General features: G+C 43.7%; 1 protein-coding gene across 2 annotated transcripts in view; it reads right to left on the bottom strand.

The window, feature by feature from the left end:
* The window catches only part of LOC111642824 (uncharacterized), a 346,613-nt gene that overhangs the window by 293,282 nt on the left and 25,370 nt on the right, over nt 1–27,961 (bottom strand). For both annotated transcript variants that reach the window (XM_089593969.1, XM_089593970.1), the window contains exon 2: nt 15,017–15,400. In XM_089593969.1, the coding sequence (XP_089450095.1) occupies nt 15,017–15,028 (12 nt within the window). In that variant the 5' untranslated portion in view covers nt 15,029–15,400. The remainder of the gene's footprint in view (nt 1–15,016; nt 15,401–27,961) is intronic.

The raw sequence follows: 27,961 nt of genomic DNA, 5'->3' as shown, positions 1-27,961 counted from the left end.
GTTCACAACAACAGAGTTACGGCACCAGATAGGCGACGCCCCGTCGTTGACGTAGGACGGAGGGAATAAAAAATAATCACATCCTCGAGGACGGTACAAAAAAAAAAAAATGGGAAAAAATTCCGCAAGTGGAGGAGAAAAAAGTTATATGCTCGCCGCGTCCCAACTGTCGCTGTTGCCGCCTAATCGCACTCTGCGAGCGCGCTATACTATATAACGTACGCGACGTTACCGCGTGCAGGACGACGGGGCAAAACCATAAGAGCAGAAAGAAAGAGCTAGCTGGGAGAAGTAGATGGAGAAATATGGCTAAACGACCATACGTACATACGTCGTGATGACCGCATCGGCAGAGTTCCGCGTTGTCTCTCCAACATGTATGAGTGTGCGTGTGTAGTGGATTCGATTTTCTACACGTGTGTGTATATACATGTGCATTGGTACAGAAGCACGCACACACACACACAGGGGGATGACCCATTAAACATTGAGTAACGTTTTCCGCGAACTTCTCACGCGACCGCACGCGACATGTATATACACACACGACGATTGTTAAAGGGTTACGTATGGCTATATCATATATTACGTATATGCACCGCTCCCTCGAGTTTTGGCCAACGTCTAGGTAATAATAATGTTGTGCGGATATGATTTACATTATGCGTACGTCCTCTCTGTTGTGCATAACACATATATATATATATTTGTTTAATACATCACCTCAAACATGATGGTGGAAGTAAGTATCGTACCGAAATGTTACTGGCTGAAGTAGCTCATTCGGTATACTTAAAAAGATATATTTAATTGATAAAAAAAGACTTCACAGATGCTCCGCGACAGTAGATCGATTTTTTATTTTTTTATTTCTATTTATTCACTATATAGTTAATTCGTTTGTTCATTCAAACGTTTCTGCATATATTCAACTCGCAAAACGTTGAAAAAAGTTTGGACTCTACATATCTGCAAAGCAAATAATTCTTATAAAAAGTACCTTGTTATGCCTAGTTTTTGTTTTCTATAAATATTTTCATGAGACACGATAAATGGTGGCTTAAACTTGTGGAAATAGAAATTTTTTAAATTTTTCGGTGTGGGTATACTCCGTGATGATTGTTTGAAATACAAAAAAAAAGAAACACTGGATCACGTAATTTCATTTAGTAATTGTTACATTACCGCTCTCAAAGCCCCACGTATAGTTTTACGTCGAAAAACGGGGCAAAAACTTTCCTTATACAAAATGACCACTGATTAATTGGCACTTTGTACATTTTCCTATATACACCAGATTACCTTATAAAACTTTCAAATCACGAGGTATAGTCGTAAAAAAAAAAAAAAAAAAAATGTAATCAATAGGAGCCTGCAACGAAATGAACATTGATCAACAACAGCCGAGGAGCTCTCTGATGTATCACAATGTTTCAATCAGCCGCGGAAAAAAAATACGACCGGAGAAAAAGCGCGCATACCCATGCACTTGCGAGATACGTTTTTCTTCTTCTTCATTGATACCGTATACCTCATTATCAATTAATAAAATCGAATGGGACGCCGCAAAAAAAGTCAAACACACCGCACAGAGAGAGAGAGAGAGAGAGAAATCACCAAAGGGACGTAAAAATTAATCTACTTTTCTTTTCCCCGCCATTATACACGGGGGAAAGAGTATACCTCATCCTTCACTCCTAACAGCGACCCATAGAAAACACAGCAGCGGGCTGCAGTGCACGGCACATCAGCAGTTCCATTCAATTATTTACGCTGCAGGCAAGAAAGAAAGGGAGGGAGAAAATCGGTATACGGTATAGTTGGTAGTGGTAGTAGTTGTAGTAGTAGCTAGTTCGACGTCAACTAACCGCGACTCGGCGAGGGACGATCGACAGCCGACGACGGAGGAGGAGACAGGAGGAAGAAATAGGAATCGATGGCCAATGTAACGATTTGTCACTTGCGAGTCTTTTCCGATGCGGCCGAGGAGCAGCAGAAAGTAGCGACGTATGCGTTATGTAGTTCCGACAACGAGCCTATATCTCTCTCTCTCTCTCTCCCGTGCACGTACATGTGCGCTCTCTTTTTCCATTAGTCTCGCGAGTGTTTTTCACCATACAGCCGGTCATTCAAAGAGAAAATTCATGAATGATGGGCGACGCTCTTGTTTTTTTACCGCTCCAACTACGGTCGTATATCCAATGTATTCAATGCGGGAAACCCTGATGTGCCATACCCTACAATATACATCGCACACGTGCATATAATACATAATAATATACAGGCGATGAGTTTTATTATTAATAATAATTTTACTTCCCCCTAAAAGACACTCGATAAATGAAACATAGTCGAGTGGTGAAAGCCTGCGAGAATCGAGCAAGCCTTTAAAAGTGCGTGTACACGTATAATCGTGCTTTATTTGCAGCGCGAGATAGAGCCGATGGGAGGAGTCCAGTGAACTCGGGCAATCTTCGTTAGAATCCCGGGACGGATGAACGTGGCTAATCGATGAGACAAGAGCGCGCTCTCGGTGGCCTCCCACTCTCGCACTCCCATTTAAATATTTATCCGCGTATACATACATAAAAGTGTGTACCTACTCGCGCTCGCATGTATATATATGTGGCCGATGCTATAGAGTGGATGGGAGCGAGTCGTCAAACAGACCTATAGGGAATAATATGTATTGTATGCGTTGCCACTGCTATACTTTTATTGTGCGCGCCCCTGCATTTCCATTTCTTCGATACACAGATGTGCGTGGCTCGCAGAGAGAGAAAGACGTTGACCCCCCCACGTAATGGGCTACGGTGAGGGCTCCTCGAACGCGCCTATACAAACCACAAAGCTCATGTATATAGAGAGGGCGGGGGAGATAATATATGGTTGAAAAAAATATATATGTAGTTATATATACATACTGGTGATAAAGTAAAAGAGTACAAGTGTACATGTAGGGCCGGACGTGTGGATGACACGTTGGCTTTTAAAATATTTTTCCTTACACTTTTTATAAGAGGAGGATGAACACTTGAAAGTAAAATTCATGATAACAATAACACACCCCAAACACACGATAGCAAGACGCAATAATATAATATAGACAAAGGTATCAATAATTTAACATTATATATTATATACACAAAGAACGTTCACGTTACCTTGTACGTGTATATGAGCCGTCAGATAATTCATTAGACCGTTATATGCCTATTGGTGACATTATACGAAAGCAAGAAATAGCGAGATGATATATTATAAGCAGAGATTAAAAAAGTTACACACGTGACATCGTTTTGAAAAATGTTACACATGATTCGTTCGCGAATTCCATCATACTAAGAAAATGAAATAAAAAAGTCATCAACAAGAGGTACATACGGTTTTTTAAAGTAGTATACGTATGGGGCAATGAACTACATGTATGTATACACTGTTGGTTGATGCCTATACGATGAACAAAAAGTAAATATCGATAGCGCACCTTATACGCAAGCAATGCAAAAATTCCAAAAAATCAATAAGTAGGGTACCGAAAAAAAAAAAAAAAAAAAAGAAAAAGAAACCCAAGTCTCACGCGTGCGTGTCTGTCTTTGGCCACGAAATGCAAAAACTGCACATGGCCGAAATGTTCGTAAGGCTGGGGTCGGAGTCAAAGCTTAAAATTCGACACAAACGGAGCTGACAAAAAAAAAAAGAGAGCTCGTAAATCAGCAAAAGCAGCGGCAACAGCGAAAGGGGAAAATTTTCGGGGGACCGGCATGCGTTTAAATGGCAATTTGCCAATCACGCGCGCACGCCGAACCTCTCGCATGCGTAATTACACGCGCAACTCTTCTTTTTTCCCTTTTTACACACACATACGATATTATTTCCACAACGGGCGCATTTTCGTGCACATGTAGACGAACGGAAGAAGAAGGATGGTTCGACAGCGCTTAAATCACTTATCGTTCGTCGTCGCGCAGGTGCCATAATGCCCACCAACTACTACTACACACACGCGTATATATTTACCTGCACAAAAGGGGGTACACGTTACGGATGCACAGGAGTACAGAGGACGTATACGCGCCGGGGATAAACGTTGTAACGGTGCGTTTGGGGCGGTGCTCGGGCGATAAATAACGCAACGCGCTGCGCGAATAAACGTCCGGGCCTGTGCGTATTATGTGGGCTCTCGGGAAAGATTCTTGGATAAATATTGCGAGCAGCGAGCGCGGGGGTAATCACACGGTGTACGGGCTCGTTCGCACCTCGATCCGTCACATATGTATTATTTCAGGGGATCGTGCATAGGTTTTTCTATTTCTTCGTAATGTACACGCGACTTGTTTCATCGGCATCCACGCAACAATGGCTTTCCCAATTCTTCAAAGTATAAAAAAAAAAAAAAAATTTCCATCACCATCGATCCCGGGCTTTATGCATAATATAGGTACAAGCGCTAAAATCATTTTGCTGCTTCTTTAATTAATATACCCATCATATGCGTTTATTGTAACAGAGAGAAAGAATGAGGATGATGGATACGAAGTGTTTGATGGATGTAAAATTTTGAACACCTCAACATTTAAACGAGTGAGCCCGGGGTAACCAGTTCCGGTTGCTTGGGGAGAGGTGGTTGAGGTACCTGATGTTGTGCACAGGAAAAGACCACGTGTCATGGGCTTGGCCCTTTTTACAAGTACTGTACAACAACAGCATCTCAGCTCTGCAACCATCACATGTATCGGTGATCCGTTTCAATCCAAAGGAAATTTACCTGTACTACAAAAATGCGCAGCTTCAAGGTCGCGCTTGTAAAAAAAAAACTGTAAAATACACCGCTTCGACTAATCGTTCGGTTATACAGGGGGTCCCCTCCAACGTTTGCACACACACCCATCAAGTGTGTCCGCGTTTTTCCGTGCCTCCGCGCGTACCGTATATATACACGCAAGCAGCATCGCAACAGCTGCGGTAGGCAAAACGAGAGTCAACGCTCTCGTATAAGGTACACGCACACGGGGATTTTAGAGGAAAAGTACCTCGTAATTCATAGTTAACGGCGCGGGCATAAAGCATCGCCGGGGCGCGCCGCGGTTCTCTTGCGACGCGCCCCAGCTAATTAGTATATACACACACACAGAGTCCTTTGGAAGGTATGATTGCACTTTGAGGCGTGGATGATCTTTTTAACCGCGCGAGTACCTGTTTTTCCCCACAATTAAAAAAAAAAAAAAAAAAAAAAAAAAAAAAATCATCATTTGTTCGTAGGTACACACACACAAGATTGCAATCGATACGTAAGCAAAGAGTAAAAGCGCGCTCATCGAAAAACATAGAAGAAGGGCCCGCACACCTGCGAAAAAAAAAAGGGGGACAAGAGGTGCACGCGCGTTGTTGCAAGGATGTAAATTTTTATTGCCCTGCGCGCTGGAAGCTCCAGAAAAACGGAGGAGGGGGGAAGATGAAGAGCAGAGGGAGATCCCCTGGAAAGGCACTCGTAATTTCAAGCGTCGAAGCATCGATCATCGACCCTCCTCTGCACGACTCAACAGATCCGTCGCGAGAGTCGTTCGAAAATATACGCACCCATATATGTATATATACGTACAGGCGGAAGCAGCGGCAACTTGCTCATTTTTTTTTTTCCGGTGATATCAACCGCAAGGTTTTATTGGCAGTACATGGGTGCGCGCGTTTGACGGCGATACTCCTTCTCGCGGACGATCCGAAACGAGGTGTGGAGTCGTGTGGGCCTATACGTGCAGCGAGAGACAAAAAACGGGGGGGGGGGGATCGTTTTGTACGTGCGTACGCGGGTCCCGTTCGGTTATATGGGTCGTTTGCCGATGTTTCATCGATCCGGGGGCAATAACGCGGGATATAAAAGCCGAATCGACGAGGAAATTTCGGGGGGGGGGCCCCGCGCGTGTTTATTTCAAAGTAAGCAAGAAAAATAATATCAACAGGGGACGTACGGAATAAGAGCCCAGAGACGATAAAACGCGCGCGTGTGTGTGGATGCGGTGAGCGCATCAACGGAGAAGACGCGGTAGCCGGGAAGAAAGTAAGCCGATGTGTATACATGATATCTTACAAGCGACGCGAGCTCAATTCGTTGCCTCTTTGGTTTTTACGAGGAAGCGGACACACATCTGTTTATTGGCGATATTGGGGATGTGGGGGACTCTATACTCGATTAGAGCTTTCTTAATTAAATATTTTTATTTACAAATTTAAACAAATCTAGAAACATACGGAAAAAAAATTGTGGTTATACGTATACGTATGATGCGAAATCTGTTGTGGCGCTGGAAAATATGTGTACTTTGTCACGATGTCGATGGAAAGCATTTGTGGACTTCCCCTCACGAGTTTGGGGTTGATGTGATGAATTAAGTTATTCGACAAGGTAACGTTAAAATTTTTAGCAGACGATTCTCAATCGAATTCGCACATTATATAACACACACTTTATTTCTTCATTTCATTCGAGTACTAATTATTTTACATGGGAAACCAACTTAGAACCACATTGGCGCCACCACACGTCTTTTTCCTTTTCCCAATGACTTAAATTTCATGTGGCACCGATGCAAAAGGTAATGTCTCGCGTAAGCACGAGATATTTATTAGCCGTAAAATTATTCACAGATAACACGCAGTTTTTTAACGGTTCGCCAAGAAAGACACATCCGCGTACTATAAAACTGTACGTATATGCACAAATAAGTATACAAGAGAAAAAGAGGAGGTTGAGTTCACCGGCGGCGGGGCGCATTTATTTTTTCGACTGTAATGAGCCGAACTTGTTTCGCATTTTATTGCCACTCGCACAACAAGAGAGAGAGAGAGAGAGAGAGAGAGAAATGCGACGTCGAATTTCGGGGCTACGTTATAATAATACCAAAAGACGTATTGCCGCGTAATTGCCAATAACGAGCAATGTAATACTCACTTTGCATGTATAAGCGAGGCCCTAAAAATCCGATTTAATGTTGCGGTAGTAAAATTATACTCGCATGCCTCCTCCCTCCTCTCTTTCTCTGTGTCGAATGTGCTCTTGTAATAATGATGATAATTCCGAGCGAAACTTATTATTACGCGTTTTACTTGTCTCGTACGAGCGTGTGCGTATATACTTACGCGCGTAAAGTGAAATTACGAGGGAAGGAGGAGGAGGAGAGGACACTCGAGTTTTTTTTTTTTTTAAATCCGACGAAAAGTACGAAAAATCCGCGATTTCTCCTTGCGACATAATATTATTGGGTACGCGTGTTTCCTCGAGATTTTTTTTTTACGTGTTTATACGTACACTTTGCGAGACATGCAAACAAACATCGTCTCGAGATTCGCTTTGATGACGACGATGACCAACTCGCTCGTCAAACACTCTCTTCACCGTCATTTGGTACTTCCACGCTATCTGAAACTATTTTTTCTTTTTTTTTTTTTTTTTTTTTTCATGGGAAAAACCTAAAAAAGAAACCAAATTCGTCAAGTGACGCGTCTAAAGGGGAACAAGAGTGGAGAAATCACTTTCAGCGATATCGTCGCCCGACAATGAGGGCGTGACGCGCTTTCCGTTAGTCAAACATCAGCTACCACCGAGATTGCACACGCGCATGTGTACACACTCACAACGTGCTCGTACAGTAAATACTCCAAGATGATAAAGCATATGGGCTTGTCTCCCGATTAATCGTATGGAAAATTCATGCGCGTCCGGGCACATTTGTTTCGTTCTCCTCTCACGTGTGTGTGTATGTTCTACCGCCGCCTCGGAGGAACACAAACTCCTAATTCATTAAAATACCCAAAAACCTCCTCCTCCTCCTCCTGCTGAAAAAAAAAAACTTTACCCTTTGGGAGGGTGGGCGAAAAACAACGCCACGCATTAAAGGAAAAACAAGCAAAAACAAAAATCCAGCCAAAAAACACCTCTCCTCTCTCTCTCGGGCGAGAAAATACCAGGGGGCTTGTACTCGTGCCTTATACCTCCGCCCCTCTAAATCTATCCCAACAATTAACGACCGAGGGGGGGGGGAGGCCCAGCGCGGGTATAATATGTGGGTGTCCCCTTTTTATTGCGCACACGGAATCCACCGACGACGACAACGCGCGTGGGTATATCTCACCATGAGGCAGCGGCTAACAACACTGGTAGTTCCGACCAGTGCGGCGCAAGAGGCTTGTCGAAGCTCCGGGTGCCCGGATTTATGCGAATTCGACGGATTTTTACCATTCCTCCATCCCCCTTTTGTGGAGTGGTTCTCTACTGTGGAGAGCACGTATGATATGGGCGTCGTTTGGATCTTTTTTTTTTTTCAGCACTTGGCTTGTTACTCGAGCCTTGTTTTTTTTTTTACCCCTCCCCAACCGCATCGTATAATTAATATCCGCATCGAGTTCCAACTGCTGAGAGTAGAGTTTACGTATTTCGTCTGATAAATGACCATCATGAAAATGAGATGCTTCCACAGAGCTGATTTGTTTGTCAGACTCTGAACAGTTTTTGCCTTCGAGAAGTGTTGACCAACTATACATATTTTACGTCATTTCCGTTAGAACTAAAAAAAAAGAGAGTGGTTTCGTTAAAGTTCCTGATGAAAATTCGAGGACTGGATTCACCATTTGTTATTATTCGTATTTTTAATCATACTTCTGGGGTTGGCCTAGTTCCAAGTTATCGCAGTATATAGAGATACGATTTCCGAGCCGCAGTACACGAGAGATATAGAGAACGCTTACATTTCAATTATCTATCTTTTACGTGTACACCCGTGACACATGTTATAACCGCGCACTGTGCACATGAATACAAAATTTATAAACCATCTTAATCCCATCGGTCATTTCTGTCTCACAATGTGGCACAAGTACCCACTACACCAACAATGCGAAACAAAGGTGATTCTGCATGCTTTTCTACAAAGCTCCAATTCGCACTTGCGCGCGTTAGTCACAGTGCGTAAATCAAACGAGGGGACGCATATATAGCACGCAAATGGCACACGCCCGAAGGAGTCGCGCGTGTACGTGTATATTATGCACACCAATTTGTCATACGTGTGTGCTCGAGAATATCCTCTCCTTCTCCTCGTCGCCTGCACTTTCACGGCTCGATTCGCATAAATCCCACGCCACGGCCTACAAATTTTCGAATTCGGCGCCGCAGCAGCTCTCGCAGCAGGTGAGCTTTCCAAGTTCAAGAGCGAGATGAGTTGTCGCCCGAGTGGTTTTGTTTCTTCTTCATCGTGCGTACGTACGTATATACGAGCAGAGGATTGAATTTCAGGAGCAATTAAACGTTCCCTGCTGCTGGGCTGGCCCACTTTTTATTTGCGATAAATAATTTCGCGTTTGTTTACACGCTTTTGTGCCCTTTGTGACGTTTACTTTGAGAAAGCCATACGCGTGTATGCATGAGTAATGCTTGCGTGCCGGTCGCCGAAGGAGATATTTTTCCCCGCGAGTGGAGATTTTTCATTATTTATGATATATATTTTTACAGGCGACGGCAGAGGGATACGACGGGGAGAGAATAATTTAAACTCGGAGCTCGCGAAATTCGCAGGTGTTGCTTTGTAATTGATGATCGGTATTAATCATCGTCGTCATCGCGGTGAGTTTCTCTCAAAATGTAATTTCAGCTGGCAGGGGAGCGAAAAATTTTGTGCATTTGTAACGCGTCCCACGAGTTAATTGTGTAAAAAAAAAAAAAGGAATGATAATAATGGAGTGGATTAAACACCGTTGGGATTGAGGAGTGTACTGGTAGGGTCTCTTCACTCAATTTGAGAATTCGAATCTTTTAGTGCCGAAAAAACACCATCTGAGAAACGAATAAGACGATTCTTCCTGAGGTGACTTTCAAAACTAATTTCCAAAGCCACTTTTCTGTTGAGCACTTCTAGTCAGTGGGAGAATACACTGAAATTATGACTAAAGCCATTACCAGCCAACTTACATGGATAGAAGGTCCTTTTAAGTCTCTGAACGATGCATCCTAAGCTGTGTTTGTCACTGCAGGTGGCCAGAGGTGTTGTCCAAGCAGTGAAAAAAGGCTACGAATGACCAAACAGCATGAAAGCAACCTATAGAGATGAGGAGAGATATAGCATGTGCGAAAAAACCTTTTTATATGATTGAACATTTGGTAGAAGGAAGTATTTTTCAAACTGTGAAAAAAAGTACGAAATTTGGATTTTTTTGACTATTGAACCAAGCATTACGCATTTTAAATTCGAAGCTGGGTCATAATCATTTAAAATAATACAAAGTACTTATTTCTCTGTTGCATTAACTATGAAAATGACAAATTTTGGCATTAACAACTGGTACTCAACAATATTGTCAAAGTTCAAAAGCCCAAAAGTAAGATATGTGTGAGTTCTGTAGAATACTACAGTTTTTATCATCATTAACTTCAAATGATTCATAAAATTAAAGTAATTCAATCAGGTGGGACTAAATCATGCACAAATCTATTGCTAAAAGATAATCACATATACAGGTACTCACGTTATCAAGGATCTTGGGACCATTGAGGGTACGATTACATAATAATTGATAATTCATCTTGAACGCGACGAATGAAGAAGAGACCGTTGGCATTATTTTTAACAGATGCGGAGAAGAAGCGCTGCAAAGAACCGGCATCTTCTCATCCATACTTGTTCTTATGTGCAACACTTTGCGGATGACATAACCTCCAAGATTTGAGTACTAAAGTTCCGATTGTTAACATGCACAATGTCGGGGTATTTGTACCTCGAGTGATTACGTGACTGAACAGCGCTCTTGCGATCGATAATCACTATACAAATACGTATGATCGTCAACTGTGACTCTCGGAGTCTCGATAGTTTTAGTGCATATATGTATCTGTACTTACGGTTCGAAGAAGGACACGGGGGGACAAATCGGAGCAAAATCTTACAAGAACAAAGTAATCTCCTTAATTGACGCATCCTTGATGCTTCGTTTTTGCAGTGGACGGCAGGAGATTGTTGCCACGGAGCGGTGCGAAGAAACTAAATGCTCGAAGAACGGGTTGACGGTTGATCGAATGAGGCTACACGTATATATAGATATACGTAAGCCAACGGAAGAGGATTTTTGTTCAGATTAGATTTTTTCGAACAAGTGATCTACAATTTTGCATGAGTGCAGTGCAGTTGCTGTTGTGACTAATTGTTTGCAAAGTTTAGAACGTTTCTGTTTGGGGTGGTGAGCGTATGAGCGTATTTGGGAATCGGAACGGAACGGAACCGAAACGAATCGAACTGAAAAGAAGTTTTCGCAACAGCGGACAAATCAACGAGTGTTTAGTTTTCAATGGGAGAGAAATACTACCTACTTACGGCCTCTTGGATGACTAATTATTATCGTGCAGTTTTATAAAATCGAGCATTTCTGTAAACTGTGTGTGCGCGGTCAACCTGGAAGCTGTGTTATAGATAGGTAAGATAATTAACTTGTCTGAATATTGGTACGAGATAGATATCGTATGGTTTTTATTCAAGTGCACCATTCTCCATTGGCCCGTTATACATCATCTGAAAACAACTGATGATTTGCATTAACCAGTATAGTTGCACTGTTATGTATGTTGGATATGTAAAATGACGAATTCTGATGCCCTTCATTAAGTACTTATATTTTGACCTTGTAACTACATGATTGTGTATATGTATAGTAAATTACACCAAAGATAAAAAAAAACCAGTATATTCCGATTGTATACGTTCACGCATTGTCGACGCGGAGCTTTATTTGTTAATTTGACCAACACGTGCGCAGAAAAGTAGTTAGAGAAAAAAAAAAGAATAATTCGCCAAAAAAAAAGATGGCGGTGCTGGTAGAAAGTAGCAAATATGTATATATATATAGCCGATGAGGAGCGCGAGAAAAAGCGAGGGCGGCGCTTTGATTGCGCGATAAATCGGCCCGCCGGCCGCGAGATTTGCGAGCTCCGGAGCTAACCATCGATTATTTATTGCCTGCGAAGGGATAATTAAGAACGAGAGACGACGGAATCGCGGGGCTTATTCGACCCCCCCCCCCGTTCTTTATCACTTTCGGTCCCTCTCCCCCCCCCCGAAGCTTTTCGGGATAAATCATACCACATCTCATCGTTCCCTTGTACATACTCCTCTTTTTCATTTTTTTTTTTTTCCGTTGCACCCCAATATCCCGGCTAATTGGTATTTATATGCATACCCGCGAATTTCCCTTGCGAGTAAGCTCGGCCTTTTAAACCCCCCAAAAAAGGGATTACTCCGACACAATAGAGCTTGGGAATGAAATTTCGCGCAAATCCAAGCCCGCCCGTGTCGGTTGGGAACCGATTATTTACCGCCCGCGATTTATATAAAAGTGCCACCTCCCTGCCTCCCTCTCTTTTGTATATATTTATAAACGTCGATAATTTATGTTTACGAAACAGAGTATAGCGTAAACGGAAAAAAAGGCGAACCAGCCGGGTGTGTCATCGACTCGACGAAAAGCGCGTCAAGAACGGTCCCTTGGTATCACTTACGCCTATATACAAGATATATATAAAAAAAAAAAAAAAGAGTAATTCAATAGCATTTAAGTACACGCGTGTAAAAACTCGCGTAAGCTCGAGTTACCATACGTGTATATACTATACATTATGTACGGGGGGTGGGGTATAGTCTCGTAAAACGAGGCGACTCTCGACTGGCGCGGGCGCGACCGGTGCAATATTCGCACGACCACACCCGATGGTATGGTTTGGACACGCGGTGATGGTTATTAATGCGCGCTTCTCCGAAAGAACGAGAAGAGGAGGAACACCCACCTGGAATTTCTTACCCGAGCTTATATAGGGTCCCTTTTTTTTTTTTTTTTTTTTTTTTCTTTTCGAGTGCAAATACGAGCGACGCGCAGTTGGAGAAGGAGGAGGTGAGAAGATCGGAGGGCAGTGGTAATGGGATGCTTGTGCCGAAAGGGACCTTTTAATATGTAGTTGGGGGAGGGTTGATTAGGAATAAAAAGGGCCAATGCTTGGGATATGACGAATAGATGCATTCTATTATCCAATAACCCAATAACCCAATTATATCAGGTTATTTCAATCGCTGCAACGCTATTATACACATATGTTACACATTCACGTGTGATTGTTCTTTTTTATAACATTGTCGAACCTCGTAAATAATAAAACGTGCACAGTTAAATTGGGTAAAATATTGATAATTTCACTGATACAAATGGAAAAAAAGTTTTTCACAATTTTACATCCCGTCAACTTGCAGGGGTGTACAGCGATAACCCTCCAATTGGATTTCCAGTTTATCCGCGTATAAGTTGCAGTTACATACTGGTATGCAAGTATGTACTAATCACAGCTTTACATGTTTGGGTGGAAAAAAGAAAAGTAAAGAAAAAAAAAAAGCTACTTCCCTCCTCCTCATTTATCACAGTCCGCATGAGCTATTGGACGTATCAGCTTCTCTTAACCCGTACTGGCGCGCCGAGGCGTCGGATCCCGCTGATACACCCGCACCGAAAAATGACAAACGCGTGTATCGCCAGCCAAGCTCCGCCGAGCTTATATTATACCCCCCCAAGATCGGGCCTCATTATTTTCGGGCTTATACGGGGCCGTGCCGTGGTGTACAACAATAAAAGAAAATCCTCGGCCGCGTCGCAAAGTATGCACATATACTTGCCCCGTCGTAAATTACCGAGGTGGCAAAAAACCACCGGCAAAGTCGGGCGTAATAACAGAGCCTCCTCCTGAAACGCCGCCGATGAGGAGCAAAAGCCTCTACTCTCTCTCTGCGGTGGCAGGGTCGAGAGATAACCGATCGCCGCTCGGAATTAATCGAAATAAACGCCATCCCTATACGCGATAAGACAACGAGATACCGGGTGGTGGGGCAGCACTCATTGGCACCGGGGCGCGAATTAATAAAAACGGGAACGAGAGCTCTTATATACATATACATACATACATACCGATGGCCTCGGGGCTGCTGTTTGCCGCGTCTCGTTTTCTCTCATTTGTTACCGCACGCGCGTACACCTCTTCCGCGTTACATGCCAAAAGGCCCGGGGGAGGGGGTATGTAATTTTTTTCTGTCGCTCCTCATCTCGACTCTGTTGCATCAAGATGAGCGGCTTATATACGCGGGACGGCGCGTGAAAGGAGCCCTTCCCGCAGCAGCGCGTGGTACTGGTGTTTTATCGCAGTTTCACATGTACAAACGAATGGGCCCTGCGTCGCTTATTTGTCTCAGGAGAGATCGTTAGGGGGTTGTACCGGTATATGGCGAAGAGGGGACGAAAAAATTTGCTTGCGACCCACCCTGCCTCGCGTGTATTATTATATAACAGCGTATAAGCTTGTACATATACGATTGATCGATTGCAAATTGCATGGGGAAGCTGCGCTTGGTGCGTTTGCAGAATTATTTATACATTAGCTGTAAGACAGAGAACAGCTTATGAATGACAAATACTGTATCATTATTGCCATCCGAAAGGGGATAAAAGCAGTGATTAACGAGTTGGCCCGCGCAACTTGTTCAATTGATTTTCGGCGCAACGCGTCTCGTTTTTTATTTTTATTTTTTTTTTATTTTTCGTCCCCGCTGTGGTTAAAGTTTTTATAAACGAGCTCGATTTTTTTTTTTTTAAGGGGGCTTGTACGAGCTGCCAATTGCAGCGTCAACTTGTCCACGTAATGTACACACATACGAGGCGAGCTCTCTTCCTGTTTTTTTTCATTCCATCTCGAAGGCGTGCATCAGGTACCTATTGGGAGCGTAACAAAGCAGATGCGCGTTTTTTAAAGGGTTGAGGCTGCACGCATGTGTAAGTAAACGTGCGGGAGGGCTTGTAGATTAAGTTTTTTTTTTTTTTCTTCCCTTTTTCCGGTTTCCGGGGACGATGAGTGGATGCATCGGATGAGACGTATCAAGTTATATGTCCTTTTGGGCATGAACGTATCAATGAGAAAAGAAAAAAAAATGAGACGATGCAAACTTACCATGAAAACCATGAACCTTGATTGCAGGTCGGCGCCCCCGATGTAAGTCAGCGTCGATTCCAGCCACCGGCCCCTCCTCGCCCTAGCGCTCGGCTCCTCGCGCTTAATCTCTGCCGTGGTCCTCGCTCTGTGTGCCCCCCCTGCTTCGTCCTTCCTGTTCTCTCCTCTTTAATTTTACTTTTTTTTTTTTTTTTTTTTTTTTTTTTTCTTCACAATTTTCACCTTTGTTTTTCACACTTTCGTTACTATGTACGCGGATACCTGCATAAAGTCCCTTTGAGCCTGTGCCTGTGCTTCCCGGCCGACCAGGACTGACGCTGCCGGCCTCGTTCTACTGGCATGAAAGCACTATGTCCTCCGGCCAAGTGATTTCAACTCGACAACCTGCAACAACGAAACAAAGGAACAAATGTATAAACACACGCATTACAGGTATAGATCATGTATAACATATTTCGCGAATTTTGTTTTCTCCCCAATAAGTATATATATGGAAATATATACGCGTGACAGAAAATCATGTAAGAACGACAAAGTCACTCTCTCTCTCTCTCTATCTCTGCATGAACGGAGCAAAGTCGCGTTTCGCAATCTCTCGTGTGTAATACGGTAGCCGCGGGGACTCGACAATTAGGCGACTGCACCGCATGGACTATACTTGTATACATTTACCCCCTGTATCTGATGTGCCTATTATACATTTATACACGTGTGTAAGCGTGGGAGGAAGGGAGGGATAAAAATGACTCGACCTTAATACCGATACATCAGCTATTACCGAAAAACAAAAGGAAAAAAAAAAAAAAAACTAGACTCAAACAAACCGCGTGAGTCTGTGCTCTGTACTCATGTACGTAAGTGAAATTGATAAGGTCCGAGAGCGCAGTTAATTAGCCGTTTAATTGGCTCCTCCGGCGAGGACGTGTCTCGCGGTTGCTTTTCGGCAACCGCCCCTCCTATGTGTATTTTTTTTTTTTTTTTTTCCTAGAGAGAAAAAAAATATTTTCGATCCGAAAATCAGTGGGTTTGCAACGGGGTACACCAAGACGAGACACGAGAGAGTCAATCACCGTAAATGTGTATATATACATGTATGGATACACTTGCTGGAGAGAAACGAGAAAACAGAGGAAGGAGGCTGTCGTCCGCGCGGAAAGTCGATCCGACGCCCCAGATAACGAGGCGCGCGACGTCCGCCTCGCGGTGGGCGCGGCTCCGAAGCGTCTCACTCTCGAGTCGTGTCTCTCCGCTCGAAGAACCCCCCACCGTCGCACATACACACACCGGCCGATCGATCGCTAATGACCGCACAACCGATACAACCCGCGTTTTGGTCCCCGATTATCGACCGCAGCTCTGTATGCATGCTCGTCTTTTCTTTGATAATTTAACTGTGGGTCCTCTCGAGAGTGTGTCCGATATAACGAATTTTTTTTATCTCGGATCTCGGAACATTTTTACGGTAACCGTAAGTTATGGCTAATCTATACTATTTGATACAGGGAAGATAAATGTATACTCGACACAATTGTTTTAATGCCTTTTGATGAATAATTCAAAGAAACAACACCTTGGAATTACATGAATTTTGAAATTAATTGGATAAATGATACGTTTCATTCGGTCAGTAGTAAAAACGTGATTATTGGGCATGTACGAGATAAACGCAACGAGACTAGTTGTTTAAATTTTCGGGTCTCGGTATTGAAAATTACTCTTGAAAACAATCTCGAGAGTCTCTCGAAGTATAGGCGTTCTTTTCCACGCTTGTACAGCCGATTTACGTCATATTGGTCCAAGTTTTCGGCGGACCAAAAATTCCTCTGGCTCTGATGGAAAAAAAAAAAAAAAAAAGGAACAACGTGTTGCGAATTCACAGCTGGGCACCGCGCGTGTGCCTTTCGCAAGTGCTCTGGTTTCCCGATGTCGCCTAAATGCACTCCACCGCATGCATATACACGCCACGGGCTGTCCGAGAGCGGTTTCGGTACAAAAAAGAGGGGAAAAAATAAAAAATAATAATATCTATCGATTAACCTTTTATAAACACGTACAATACAGCGTTACGATGCAAACAGCGTTTCCGGGGCTGAAAATTTCATCGGCCTCGAGCAAAGAGCCCGTACGCCATAAGCCCACATCGGAGATCTTAGGCGAGATAGGAGCGCCATTGGAGATTTATCGCGATCTATATGACCCATAATCCATATATGATACACACCGATGGGCGAGCTGGCGGGAGGGTAAAAAAAAAAAAAAAAAAAAAAAAAATAGAGCTTTTCGCAAGATTTCGTGTAAGGGCAGCTCGGAATTTCGGCGAAAACACACGCGTGTACCGTGTAGATTCATATCTCTACTCGTTCCTTTTTTTTTTTTTTTTTTTCTTTTTCTTCTCCTCCCGAAATGCACTTGTATAGACGCGTGGCTCACGAAATAATATTACAAAACCCCGAAATAATTGTTATCCAATAATAATAAACGCACACAAAAACGCTAGTTACAACGTACACCCCGAGAGCAACGAGAGTTTAATTAGTCTTTTATTTGCTTATAATCCTGCCCGACGAATCTTAATTGCACGTAATGGTATACATTGTACACGCGAAATTCTACGATCCGCGTGTATGTATACCCCTTCCCGCGAACAATTCCGCGTGGCACCTAATAAGCGGGGAGCACTTAATTACGCAAAAACATCTTAATTTACCCTCTACACACCAAAGTGCACGTTGCGACACCGAGGGGGGGGGGGGAAGGCGCGTACCCTTCTGCGGTGCCCATATAGACCCAACAATGTACGAAACGTCGAACCAAAAAAAAAAGTGCAACAACGACTCTGTATACGTGTATGGGGGAGAGAGAGAGGCCTAGGGAGCCAAAAAGGAGAGAGGGAGAGGCGATAATGCCCGCGTACACACACACACATAATATATATACACATATATATACGTGGAAAGATCGGTATCGCACCGGCAGGGGACTCTCTCGTTCTCTTCGGGCGCATGTATAATATATGTAATAGTGGCTCGCCTCACGCCTTACTTGTTGCGCAATATATTTATAATATCCACGCGCGCTCACATGCTCTTGTTGTTATTATAATAATGATAATACACGGGCAAGGCATGAGGAACGGCCCTTTCCCCCCCCCCCGAACCCCTCTCGCCTTCGTTTTCGCGAAAGTCGTGCTTGAATAATATTAATCGCAACAACAACAGCTATACGATAATAACAAAAACGCGAGAGCTTTGGAGGAAGGGAGAGATTAAAATCTGCAGGCCGCGCGATCTTTCGGGGGACAAAGTAGAAATTGTTCGTTATCTCTCTCTCTCTCTCTCTCTTTCTTGGCTCTCGTGCTGTGTGTGCTGTTATGTTGCGGTGCCGTAGGTGCAGTGTAAAAATGCGCAGCTAACTTGCGACACGTGTATGGAGAAAAAAAAAAAAAAGTTTTTTCCCCCCGCCCTCTTTTTGAGGCGAGCTACGAAATGGGACCTTTTTGTCCTGCATTGTTATACATGCAACACATCCGATTATCATTTATCGATCGTTTATATGTACGTGGTGCAAAGATCGGTAGTATATTTGTAAACCCCCCACACACGAGGGTATATAGCAGCAGTTGCGAGAGTAGGTGATACAAAAGTAAGCATACAACACGCAATAATCGTATCAATTAAAATGAGAAAAATACCAAAATTTATGAAAAAAAAAAAAAAAAAATAGGGAGCTGGAGTAGCAGGGGGTCTGCCTAGAATTGATTCCTTAATTGCGAAGCGTTGCCCAATTCCATGCTAACATGTATATTATACCTGCGTATATGTATGTCATGCGGCACCGCCGTCTCGCGCGGATTTATTACGCCGGCTCGGGCACGTCGACACGCTCGGATCAATCGGTCGGCGACATCGATATATATATATATATATATATATATATATATATACAGCGAATTCCGGCTAATTGAGTGGCCCCGGGTACACATAGCGCATATGTGACCCGAAAAAGACTGCAGGCTCGAGCGTAAGTAGGGCTATGGCGGTTGAAGGTATGATTTTTTGGACCTTTTTGTTCCAGGTATGCTCTTGCCTTGTCACCGGTGTACTCGTTGCTTTTTAAAATGTTTGATTTCCCAATGAGCAGATTTTCTGAAATCTCGGTGATTAAGTAAAAAGAAACGCAGAGTTGTAGATTTACTTTTGCCATACCAAACAGTCTAAAAATGTGTGAAATCTGTAGTGTGGTTTTTTTTACCAAAAACTAAGAAAAAAAAAAAAAAAAAAAAATAGAAGCGATAGATACCTAATTGAAAAGCAAAACGACCAGCAAGGAGAAAACGATCGGCATAGAGCCAGTTGGTTTTCCCGCACACGCAGAGTTCCTCGGCGATTTTTCCGCGCACGTCTACGCTTTTTTGGCCATTCGAGCATCGGGGGAAAAAGACTCCTGGTAAGTGACTCGCAACGGCATCGCGAGAACAACCGGTACACCGGCGCTGCACCACGACAGGTTTGTGGTGTGGTTCTTCGTTTTTTTTTTTTTTTTTTTTTTCACTCCCCCCACACCCTATACACCTTCTTTGCGTTGCCGTATGGTTTTCTCGATTTTTTCCGAGAAACCGATCCCCGAGAGCCCGGCGCGTGTGCGCGACTTGTCAAAATTCCAGGGAACGAGTGACATCAAAATTTGTACGCGCTCCATTACAAATTACCCCTGCAGTTGTCGGCCTTTAATTCGCTCGATTGCTGCCACCGAAAGGCTTTTCCTTTTCGCCGAGTGCACAGCTTCATTTCGTTTTCATTCGACGTCTGCGCTGTTATTATACATGCCATACGCAACCGCATTATCATGTTTGCATAAATTTACTCGTATGCGACTCCGTCATTATCGTATTATCAACATACATATACAAAAAATAAAGCGAAGACGTTTAAATTTGCCATCGACTGTCGATGATCTGCTCGTGTATACATTATGTACGCCCGATGCAATGAAATAAGTATATTTAACGAAGATACAGGTGGTCTCGGCTCGAAAAAATTGGCAGATTACAGAAATCGGTGTTTATTCAAGGGAAAAAATTTAACTCGCGTTTATTTTCCCTTACAATTACATACATGTATATTACACGGCCGGCTACGGAAATCCAACATCGCCAGCCCAATAATTTTGTGGATGTCGTAAACACCTACCAAGTAAAAACATTTATTGCATTCACGCTTCTGTCAAATTGTAATTTATTCTTTTTCAATACTATTAATTATTTTTCAATGTAAGCAGCACTTACGAAAAAAAAAAAAAAAAAAAAAAAAAAAAAAAAAATATGAAAATGTACGCGTGCCCACCAAGTCTGAGAGCAAACCGATGCGCGGTGTGTGTGTGTGTACGGGCGATCCGCGAAACAAATCACCCCGACACTTGTGTACGTATACCCATTACCATCGAAAATTAAATCTCGCCCCATTTAAAAGTCAACGTCACCTCAAGCGCCCGCTCGATGGGCTCCTCCTAAACAAAACGCTCCCTCTCACCTCGTCGCGCGTCCGGCGATCTATATTATCTCGGTAGATTTGCGATAATCCATACACCCACAACACTCGAGAGCGAAGGAGCGATTAATTACCCCGAACTATATATATATATATATATATATATATATATATATATATATATATATATATATATATATATATAAGCTAAGGGGGTGCCGATCTCGGAGGCGATGATAATCAGATAATCCTGCCAAACAGCGGCATCGGGGCATTAACGTAAAGCTGTCACGCTCCACCACACCATACACGTATATACACCGTGTGCCCCGATCTATCTGTCCATCTATCGTATGTATATACATACCAGGCCAACGTCCCTCCCCCCCCCCTCCCCGCGGATCAATTGACCAATTAAGGATCACGAGAGGCACATAGTAGCAGCGTTCTCTCTCTCGCTCTGATCCCGGGACATTTGTCGCCGAGACGCCGCCGCATGAAGCAGCACACACACACACATACGCTCTCCTAATTAGGCCGCGATATGGTTACCGAGTCTCTCTCTCTCTCTCTCTCACGATTTTTATCGCCCCTACGGCTCTTTTATTACTCGAATGGCGCTGGTGCGCAAGCATGGGAAAATGCACGCATGCAAGCTTTTTTCTTCTTCTTCTTCTCCTGTGGAGAGAGCTCGGAGAGTAGTATAAAGAAAGAATCGTAACCGATGACGGAAGAAAAACAAAAAAAAAAAAAAAAAAAGATGAGGCGAACTTACTCTCCCTCCGTTTGTACGTACATTGTATACTTGCATTGTACGAGCACAGCGGCAGCGGTAATATCGAGGTAATTCAATCCGAGCGCACACAGGTATATATATATACAATACACACACGTGTAGGTATACAAGGGAGTGCGCGCGCGCTCTTTTCGTAATTTCATCTGGACTTTTGTAATTCTTGTACTTACTTATTTAGAAACTGTATCGGAACAAGAATCTCTCGACCCGACAATCGCGGCCTGTCCCTTCTATACCCTCCCCTCACCCCTCTCGTCTTGGTAAAAAAAAAACAAACAAACAAACTGCACACATAGCAAAGAGAGAGAGAGAGAGAGAGAGAGAGAGAGAGAGTTTATGTATACATGTACACGTGTGCGCGGGGCGAAGAATAGATACACGTCCTTTGGGCTGCCAATCTCGGCGGGAAACAAGAGACCCGAGAAAGAAGAGGAGGAGGAGAAAAGGGATCGATTAACGAGCTGTATATACATATACGTATATATCTTCTGCAGCGGCGTGTTTTGCTTTCCGCGGCGTCGTCGACGTTACATAAACATAAAAGCATCGTGGTGGAGAGCGTCCCGCGGGAGAAAGGAGAGAGGTGTGGACGGCAATTAACTAATCGATCCTAAATCAGCGCTGTTAATACTTGTGTCACGCGCCCCGACGCTTGAAAAGCCGACGAGCGCGTATTTCGAGTTTTTCTTTTTTTTTTTTTTTTTTTCTCCCCCTATAACTTCTTCTTTTTGTCTTTCCACGTGGCAATTTGTCGAGCTTGATAAGAGGTTTTATGGCGCGTGTCGGGTTTGTTGTTGATCCGTGCAGCGGAGAGAGCGAATTGCTTTTTGCATCCTTCCGAGAGGGCGTTTTTAACGTGATGTAGGCCGATTTACTTATCTTCCAGCAGTACAGTAATTACGTATTAAAGTGCTCGTTGTTGAGATAAAAGAGAAGGACATTTTTTTTTCTTTTTCCATCCGTACTTCCAAGTGTTGAAATATATCATTTACTGGTGCCATAGAGAGTCGTACAACAATTACGAGATAGTATTCAATGTTGCCCCATAGTGTGCAACGTCAAGTGTCGGCTACTTTTATACAGCAGAGCTTTTCGAGTGTTGCGACGCTTATAAAGTAATATAACTGATACAAAACGAAAAACAAATCACATTATTATCATTTAAGATGTGTATGATTATCGTTTCGCAGCTTTTTGTTCTTTTTCTTTTCTGTTTTTTTTTCCAAACAAATATATAGGTTACTTGCAAAAACATGAAAATCCCAAAGAACGTGATGTTAACCAGCACGACAAAAAAATCCGAGAGACCTCGTGCACTCCCCCTTGCCCCAAAATAAAATTTAAAAAAAAAAAAAAAAAAACAAGCAACAACAAGCCCGTCTCGTAAGCGATACTCGGATCGCTTCGTAATCCAACACTCGGGCCAACAACTGTTGAGCCGAAAAATACATATTACCAACGACCCGATTTTACACGGTCAAGTTGATTCGGAAGGCAGGTTGTACTCCCGACGACATGATAACTGCACACTCTCGTGTCCACGTGCATAAGCTCCGCCAATCGATGCACATTTTATACGTATGGGCAACTTGCGAAACTCGAGCCCTTCGTTTTATTTTTTTTTTTTTTGCTCTCTCGGATCGGGCTCTCGTCGTGCGTCCCGTACACACGCGCGAGTCGCTAATCACCTCCGTACTGCACGCGCGCTAGCATAATTCGCGGGGACTCAAAGCGCGGTCGGGGATAATTTATGCGTCCGATCGGCGGTGGTGATAACAGGAGCGCTCCGGCGCGTCTAATTTTCCGTCGGTTCGGTACAAATTAATTGCGACACACGCGCGGACGGAGGGAGAAAGAGAAGAAAGCAAGCCGGCCGATGATTAGCCGCGTTGTGAGCGACGACGGGCGCACGTATACGGATGCAAATCGCGTTTGATTTAATTTGAAAGCCCGTGCATTCGTAAACATATATATATATATATATATCATTACTCGTTGTATAGATTGATTCGTCGAAAATGCATGTGTTGCGTTTAGCGTCGGTCGGTCGCTCGAAGGGGGAAGAAAACAGATCGATAACAAACCGGTTGCGGCGCGCACCTCCCAACTCCATCATCCGGAAGGTGTAGCTGCGCAACTGTATTGCACGTGACGATATTTATACCCTCGCGCGGTCCAGGGCAGTAGTGCAAACATGTTGAATGTGTATACATGCGCCTTCCCACCGGATTTCACCCTTTTCTGGGAGAGGTTGCAACTTTTCGTCTTACCAAAACAGGCTGTTTCTACTGCCTTTCCGTGAAGACGACGTCGCGTATCGATCGATTCGTTTCTAATATAGACAAAGTGACGCAAGAGGGAGGTTTATATATGTACATACAGAGCAAAATACCTATCGACTTTGAAGTTTGGTGCAATTTCAAGCGCGAGAGAGCGGCGATTCGAGAGAAATAGAGGCGTTGGTCGCGGTTGCGTCGCACGTACATACGGTGAACGCTTGGTCACTCCGACCTTCGAGGACAACATATCGAGCGCGACTTGACTGACTGACTTGGCTTGGGGCCGCTAATGACTAAACGCGCTCTCATTAGGCCACAGCCAGAGAATTAATAAGTGCGTATACACGCCGAGCCCTGCCTGCCCCTGTTGTTTATATACATACATATATATAGGTACCGTCTCGTTGTTATATATGTAGGCCGGCGGCGGTGATTTTATATAAATATACCCGCATCGGCGAAAAATGCATGAAATAAAGGGTACAATGCGGCAATTAAGAGTCGCACGTGTTTGTATACGTACAAATATGTATATATATATATTATTGACCCGACAGGAGCTGGTCTCGTTGATTTATTTGATCTGCCCGAGGTTTCGCAACTGAAAATCAACGCGAGGCTTCGTTTGGCTACGTAAAAACCTTTTTTTTTTTCACGAGAGATTTTTACTTACTTTTTTCACCGAGAGAAAATCCACTTGTTGAGTCTTGCTCGATCGAGCTGTCGCAATTAACGCGCTTTGCTCCCCTCTACAAAATTTGATCGCGGCGGAAAAACCGTAACGGGCGAAACCCGAAAAAACAGAGCAGCGCGATAACGATAAACTTTCGTTGGGTGTGATTATACTCTGTAATGACGTGAAAAAAACACTTTGCCGACGAAATTACATCCTCTCTCGAGGCTTTTGATTGCTAGTTGCGATTCATTACGCTCGCGCGTCCGTGGTGTATATTATACGGTTGGCGCGCGTTTGATCATTAGAGAAAACGTGGAGAGGAAGAAACAAAAAAATACAAAGTGATAATTTCCCTCCCAACCTTGGGATGTCGGTCGTGTAACGAGACTAGAGACTTTGCAAATGAAGATAAAAACCACTAGTGTCCCATTGGGAAAAATTTCGTGACTTGCGATACGAAACATTCGCCTGGCCAATAAATCGTGGGCTGTGCAGGGTAAGCGCGAGAGACAGGAATGTCCTCATGTGCACATGTACCCAAGGGCGCGCAAACACACACGTGAGAGAGGGAGGGAGCATAACATATAAAGTCGTTACTTCTGCACCAACAATTTTCTCTCTCTCTCTCTCTCCCCGGCTGCACGTTTGGATTAATCGGCGGAATTATCAAATTATACTCGCGGTCGCTAATACACGCCCCCTCCCCTCCGATTACCTCTGTAATGGTTCCCGCAATATCTACGCCAACACACATGCCCGCTAACATCTCGTGTGTATAATGCACTGCTCGACAATTTCCGACGGAGCCAATGCCTTTGGAGATTGTTACACGTGTGTAGGTACATTGGCGCGTAAATTTCACAGCGCAATCGCGCGCTTTACCGATTTTTTTTTTTTTTTTCCTTTTTATCAATATGTGTTTCAACGATATTCCCTATCTACTCAATAGAGTAGACCAGTTAGTACGATGACTTACCATCAAAGAAGAGGTGGAAAGGTAAAGTTCGTGCATCCGACAGCGACGTACTGTTGATGCTAAAAAATAATTGATAATCGTGCTTTTTGTTTTTCTCTTCTTTTCCTTAAAAAATCTCGAAACTTCACCTCGAAAGCACACGACAAACGTGAAAATCAATTTCCCCGAAAAAGCTCTCGCGACTTTTGCCCGAAACAATCATGCACCCGAGAGAGAGAGAGAGATAGCCGTGTACAATACAACAACATATTATCTCGCGGCGCCTTTCGCCGCTGCGCCTGTACACAAATACAGGAAGTAAGAGCGCACGAGCCAACGGATACCGTGGGTGGGGGAGGAAATCGCGCTCCCATACACACGTGCGCTTGTGTGGGTATACGCGTGACATGTAAGCGCGACCCAAAACCGACAGCCGCATACACAGTAGTACCTACATATGTGTGTGTATAGGTGCACGCACCGAGTGTAAAAAACAACCATCACCGGAGATAAAAAGAGTGGAGTTGGTGTAGGTACGGGCGTGCGGTGTTTGTGCGTTGGTGTGCTCGAGTTTTCCCCCCCAAGGCCGGGCCGCGCAACCGGTGGTTTCTATTTTCAGAAAATCCCACCGAGCGTAGAAATAGAAAGTGCACACTGTCACCGTATATATCGCGCGCGTGTTTTGGAAGCACATATTTATATGTACATGATAGCCAAAGGTACACGTTATACTGTACTATATGAATAATTATATTATAATGTACACCCGTTGCACGCGGGGAGAGGGGCAAGGGTTCGAAGGGTGACATAACGCGCCGGAATTTTGCATGCCGCAAAATCGGATCGAGGAATTCACTTACGGACCGTGTGTGTGTGTTTTTTCGGCACACGATCAAACGGGCGCTTTTTGCCCCTATTCGCCGCGCTGTGATTTATGGGATCGCGTTCTCTATCTCTTTTTTTTTTTTTTTTTGTTTTCCCTGCACTCGAAATTCGGGGGGAAACGCGTGACTTTGCGTTGCGCACAGCTGCGGTGGTTAGTCCATAAATCAAGCTCACGCACAATGCACGGGTGTGCGCGGCAAGCCGTGAAATCGCAACAAACATACTAGGCACACGATTTATTTGTTTAATTATCGCGGATGGAGTATTTTACGCGACTTGCAAATTTTTCTCTCTCTCTTGTGATGTTAATTTGCAATTTGTCGTCGTATATATATATGATTACAGGCACGTGCCGGGATCTTTATAAATACATGCTCACATAGGTACACTAGCTAACGATGGATAACATTTTCAATAAGTATATACCCCGAAAAAGTGCATACCCTAGTTCGAACAATTTATTGAAAAATAAAAGCTCCGTCATTCCACGGGTTCCATAACGAAACAAGGGTGTTGATTGGTTGTTTGCAGATTTTATTACAATGGAAGGAGAAGTCAAAGGGTGACGGAGCCGCGTTTGTGGTATCGGAAACATCCCCCGGTTAATTGCTTCGTTAACGAAAAAATGATGTATATGCGTAAGGTGAAAAGAAAAGGGGAAAAAAAAGCAAGACTACGAGTATATACATACACCGTCGTTGAGGCTGACGGAGGTACGTATTATATTGAGTCTTACATTAGCCTCGCGGCTTATCAATTAAGCCCGTATATATGCAGCATTAAGTAATTCCACGCTCCGCGTGTATTTATATATGTGGTGTCCGTGTTGCATAGCGCACGAATAATGGCTCCGTTAATTGCTACCGATCGCCGCGGAGCTCCCTCCCTCTCTCTCTCTCTACCCAACCAACTTCCTTTCAATAAACCTAATGGACAAGCTTATGTACACACCGAAAAGGAAAAAATAAAATAAAAAAATAATACACAGCAGAGAACAAACCAGACAACTTCATAAAAACGCTTATAAGCTATATAGTACACACACATGGACATATAATATACGTAATATCCAATGGGGAGGAAAATCGTGTACGTCTTGAAAAACAACGGCTTGTACTTGTACACACATTGAAATACGCAAGCGCCTCCTGTCTTTATCGGCGAGCCACATCGATGGCGAGAGATGCATGTCCGAAACAATTGTGCGCTTATATATATATACACGTGTACTAACATCGAGTGGTCTAACAGTCGTTTGATGTCCGCGCTGCTTCAGCGCGAAAAGTAAGTGCACCCAATTTGCGCAAGGAGGGAGGGAGGGGAGAAAGAGAGGCCGTGATTTTATCGATATCGATTTCGCAATAGCGGCGAGCGCGTTTAGTTTGTCCAGCGACGACGAGGACATAAGCCCGGAACGCGACTCTCGTGTAATTGGCGAACGCAATCTTCGCACCTTCGGACACTCCACAGGAGTATATGTATACGTGGTACGGGCCCCGTGTAGGCGTGTGTGTATATTATACCGGAGCGGTGACGTGGAAAATTTTCTGCGCAGGAGGAAAGGCAAAGTAAAAGGGCCGCTGCCGCTGGCTTAATTTATGGGCGTCGCTGCAGGTCGAGGGGAGCTTTTTTTCCAGCTGCACTCGTTAAATGGGTTCGTTAAACTGGAAGGCAAAAACTTTCGGTTGCTGCAGGCCGAGAGTGTATCGTCAATGACTTTGAGCTTTTTTTCCTAATCGTGTAATCTATTAATTTTTTTTTTTTTTTTTTTTCATCACAATTTATAACAGAGGGCATTTAACGACATTGCACTTTACTGTAAAATCAAAACGTTTTTGTTGGAAATTATTTGCTAAGTAGATAAGTAA

The sequence above is a fragment of the Copidosoma floridanum genome, unplaced genomic scaffold (genome assembly GCF_036245765.1).
Source record: "Copidosoma floridanum isolate Cflo_tuat_1 unplaced genomic scaffold, Cflo_Japanese_pri ptg000020l, whole genome shotgun sequence".
Classification (NCBI taxonomy): Eukaryota; Metazoa; Arthropoda; class Insecta; order Hymenoptera; family Encyrtidae; genus Copidosoma; species Copidosoma floridanum.
The sequence above is the reverse complement of the archived record's forward strand: the minus strand, read 5'-3'. Positions and strand labels throughout refer to the sequence as shown.